The sequence below is a fragment of the Haplochromis burtoni genome, unplaced genomic scaffold (assembly GCF_018398535.1).
Source record: "Haplochromis burtoni strain Fernald_Lab_line unplaced genomic scaffold, NCSU_Asbu1 Contig_257, whole genome shotgun sequence".
Classification (NCBI taxonomy): domain Eukaryota; kingdom Metazoa; phylum Chordata; class Actinopteri; order Cichliformes; family Cichlidae; genus Haplochromis; species Haplochromis burtoni.
This window is the reverse complement of record NW_024582618.1, coordinates 902,663-907,339: the sequence shown is the minus strand read 5'-3', so window position 1 is coordinate 907,339 and position 4,677 is coordinate 902,663. Positions and strand designations below refer to the sequence as shown.

Here is a 4,677-nt window from a genome sequence, read left to right as displayed (position 1 = left end):
TATATATATATATATATATACAGTGCTGTGCAAGCATCTCAAACCACCCCTCACTTATTTACTTCCAAGGACCCACACTTACCTGTATTTCTTTTTAAGTTGTCATTGAGCAGTAGTTCTTTAGACTTTATGAAGGTCTTTCAAAGTTTTTCTTTGGATGTTGGCAGCTTTTTCACTCATTTTCAGTCCAGTTCTTGGTCTCGACCAATTTCACAGGAATGTTTTTCTGTTTATTTGTTCTGTGAATCCTCAGTTATTTAAAAAAAGCATCTATTCTCAAAGGATGAATCAGACAACTTCGCAAAGATCTGTTAGAAGATTTTTTTTTTTTTAAAAACAGACATAACACAAAAGCACATAATTTGCTCTGTATTTCTTAGTTGAGTCAGCAAATAATACATGAGGTAACAGTTTAAGAGGCATGAAATAGTATTTTTGCAGTTGATTCCCATGAGTTGTTAGCATCAAACTTGCATGTTTTGGCATGCTGTGCAGTGTGTCCTGAGTGGAAGACAAAAGAGTGGCACTCCTAAAAGCTGTCTACACCAGATGAACAGTATCTGAAAGACATAGTAAAAACCTTAAAACGACGACAAAAAGAACAGCAAAGATCTGACACAGAGCCTGAGAGATGCATCTGGCTCTTCAGCTGATCCGTCTGCTGTTCACTGAAACTTCATCAGAAATGATGAGGATGGAATTAAGAAAAAACAGATTTGAATCCATCGTACAATACTGTCTTGAAAGCATCTGATCGGTGACATCTTCCCTTTTCAGCATGACAATGATGTGAAGTAGTGAATTTCAGGTGTACTTCAGCTGTTTCCTATAATGCACAACAATTAACTGAGTAATAGGGCTGTGCGATGTGACCAAAATCTCATATCCCGATATAAGACATCTATCGTCCGATAACGATATAAATGACAAAAATTTAACATTTTCTGTAAATTCTGTGAATCTCGGGCAGCTTGACTTGCGTGGAGTGTTTCCAGCTGGGCGTCGTGTACCTGGAGTCGAGTGTTTTAACTGATGCATGAAACGATACATTTTTAGACATAAATTGTAAAGGCCGCCGTTTTCTTTGTGAGTATTTATTACACGTCGTGCTGACGTTTGAGTCTAAGGTTTAATTTCTAGCACCTGACGGCTATTTTATCCTTCTCATCTGTAAATAATCTGCTCTTTCATGTGATTCAGTTTATTTTGAAAAGTCTCAACAGGATCCTGAGCTTTATTGTGAAAGGTTTATGTGGAAAATAAACAAGCGGACACGGGTTGGTTTTACCGTCGTTGTTGCTAACAACAAAGCATAGAAATTAATATAGCCACTACGGTCACCATCAAAACGATGAAAAAATATTGCCATAAACAGTTTATTTTGCGACACCACGAAGCAAACGATAGCGTAAAATGAAACGATAGATGTTTTTATATCGTCATCCGATATATATCGTTATATCGAACAGCCCTACTGAGTAACCTGCATTGTCTTTTAGCTAAAAGAAGCTTTATTCTGTTTTCGTTTTAGACGCAGAGCACAAATGGACTGGACCATTTTTCTTCATCCAAGCTGCAGACCCCCAGCTTGGGCTTATGAAGGCCTGGAGGGACGGCGACTGTGACGGCGGGGGGGAAGAATGGGCTGAGGAAGTGGAGCTCACTAAGCAGGCCGTGGAGGCCATTAACCAACTCAGACCCAGGCCGAGATTCATGGTGCTGTGCGGCGACTTGGTCCACGCCATGCCAGGTAGGGGTTAGAGCACAACAAAGAAACATTTACAGTTCTTTAAAAATGTTGCAAGGTTACTAAATGATTGTGTTAGTGGTGTAATATTTTATAAAAATGAAGCGGTAGGCTTGACAGTTTTTCACACGGTAAAGTTTTACCGGGCAGTCTTTGTCATTTTTCAAGGATTCAGAGATTTTCCAACAGGTGTTTAGGGAAAGCACAGAGCGTCCTTCCTGCTGTTCCTTCGTAATGAAACTCTGAAGTGCATCGCCTTTCGCTAAACACTAAATTACTTTTAACTTAACTGAGCGAAAGCACAACAGCCAAAAGAGGGGAAAAAAAGAAAGCCACAGCAGCGATGAGAGGTTCCCAGTGGATGTACAGCCATATGGACAGGAAAAACAAGATAGCAGCATCAACCAGTCTGACTGCCAATTATCTGTGAATGTTTGGGGACATAATGTGAACTCACAGATGCCAAACTGCATGAGATTTAGCTCCGCTTAGCCTCTTATGGTCTGACCAGATTATACAGTATCGGTCCTGGGAGTGCTATCCCATCGCATCTGGGATGTCACTCCAGCCTGTTCAAAGGCTGCACGTATTTCAAAGTGTTCAAAATGTCTTTCCCAGGTTACAGATAACAGCATGTTATTGAGAACCACACGCTGTGATTTCATGCACTGAACAGCATTTCAACAATACAGCTTGCTTCATACTTCATTTGGTAATTTTCTCTGTACGTATTTGCTGAGGAAAGAATACAAACTGAATGACTTCGTTAAGATGTAAGTGATCCGTCTAGACTGTTTTGATCTAAGTTGATGTGAGACGTCTGCCATTTTGGCATCTTTGAAGCAGATGTGAAGAACAAGGGGTGGATCCGACTAGGCAACTGAGGGACACTGAATACTAATACCCTGCTTTATTGTCCTTTTTGACTATTGGGAACCATAAGCCACAAAATGAACCTCATTTTGTATTTAGTAGGATTTGAAAGTAGTGTTTGAGACGAACGACTCTGCAATAAAGTGCTTATTGAGGTAATAAAAAAAGGGCTCTTGAAAGTCTTCCCATAGGCTTTCTTTTTGTACCCACAAGAGTCGCCCCCTGCTGGCTAATTCTATTTCATGGTGCACTGTGCTTTTCTGTTTTGGCAAGATTCTCAACACCACTGTCTGAAACGTAACCCCAAACCATGACAGAGCCTCCACTGTGTTTTACAGATGGTTGTAGACACCCACTGTTGTATCACTTTTTCTTTTCTTTTTCACTTTTTCAGTTTTCTGAGTTTTTTAGGGACGTGCACAACATGCTGAGAGGCTCCATATTCAATGTTTTCAGCTACTTTGGGATTCTTTGGGAGACAAAGAAATGTGTTTTGTGAAAGGCTGTCAGAAATAAGGATTCTGCACAGTTATGTGAGGACACAGCATTGGTTTACCAATCATTTCATTGGAATGAAAATGAGTGAAAAAGCAGCAAATGTCCAAAGGAAAAGGTCTGAAAGACCTTCAGAAAGCCTGGAGAACAATTGCTCAGGACCACTTTAAAAAAATTGCAACTCAGGCTCTCAGAAGAAAGTGTAAAGAAACGAGGGATAGTTCAAGGTTTGTTTGTTTTTCACAGTTCTGTATAATGTAAACTGTGTGCTTATATTTGCCTTTATAAGCTGAAATGTTACTCAGTTTAAAACAGCTGCTGCATTGTGATCTAAACTGTGAACATATCGTTTCGGTCTGATGTTTGACTGGTGTTACTGTACGAAACAGGCAGATCTGACTCTACGTACACTTCTCCCACTGTGGGTTTTAACTTATGATATGATTAGACTTAGATGAGGGAAGCCTCGACATCCCCGATAAGTCCCTTTAACCCAGTATGAAATACATCAGTCATAATGGTAAAACAGTTATGCTTTTTCTGTTAAGCATGGTCACAAAGAGTGCAGGGCTCACCTGACCTGAAAAATCAGCACATGTATGCGTCTCTGCTAATATTAAAGTGGCAACTGCCAAGCATATAACAGATATGTTTTTTTCAAATTCAGACTCATTTCCCATGTGTGGTTATTAGTTATGTGTGAGTGAACATGTATATCATAGATTGTCTTGAGTTTTAAACCCACCCCATGCAGCACCTTACATCTGTGTCCACTGCTGCAGATGTTTTCAAGAGAAACAGAGTTTTGTGATATTTATGCAAATGTTGAATGTAAACACATATATATTGAGATAACCCTGCTCTAATTCATTTATTCCACGAAGAACATCAGCTTTGGGACTGTTCAGCCTCAGAATAGTTTTCACTGAGGTAGGTTTGAGCATTAGCTTTCTTCTGTTTCCCAGCCAGAGTCTGTAAACAACGTATTCCCATTTGACAGTAGCTGATATTTATCTATGAAAAGCAGAAGGTTTCTGTCTGTTCTCACGATGCTGATGCTGATTAGGATTTCGGCTATCGATCAGACCAGACAGGCTTTAAATTCTCACCCAATTTAAAGGAATCCGTGCGAGAAAGATGCCGCTGTGTTGCGGTGCTACGACTCTTGCAGCTTGAAGGCAAAAGAAAAGAAAGAAAGTTAGTTCTGCCCATGAAGTCTAGTTTGAACACATCAGACCCCCCTGTGACAGCATGCAGTATTTATCTATAAAAAAACACCTGGGTGCCTTCAAGCTATTTGCAGGAAGAGAAGATTTTTCTTTCACTTTTTTTTTTTTTTTTTTAGTTGAATTATTCAGTAGAAGTCTGCTAGCTGCAAATGAAGGTTTGTTAGGCTATAAACAGTATATGTGAATGGGCTGCACTTAGAGCTGGGCGATATGAGATTTTTTCATATCACGATATGTTTTTTCCATTTCAGGCGATAACGATATCTATCACGATATAAGCCAAATAACTATATTTGTAAGATTTAAATGTGCCGTTGCTCACAAGTAAAATGT

At 39.6% G+C, this 4,677-nt stretch overlaps 1 protein-coding gene across 1 annotated transcript in view; it reads left to right on the top strand.

The window, feature by feature from the left end:
- Positions 1-1,531: 1,531 nt before the first annotated feature.
- The window catches only part of cpped1 (calcineurin-like phosphoesterase domain containing 1), a gene marked incomplete at its 5' end in the record, with an annotated part of 55,647 nt that continues 52,501 nt past the window's right edge, over positions 1,532-4,677 (top strand). Inside the window, 1 exon segment of the mRNA XM_042227365.1 lies at positions 1,532-1,750. Within this exon segment, the coding sequence (XP_042083299.1) occupies positions 1,532-1,750 (219 nt within the window).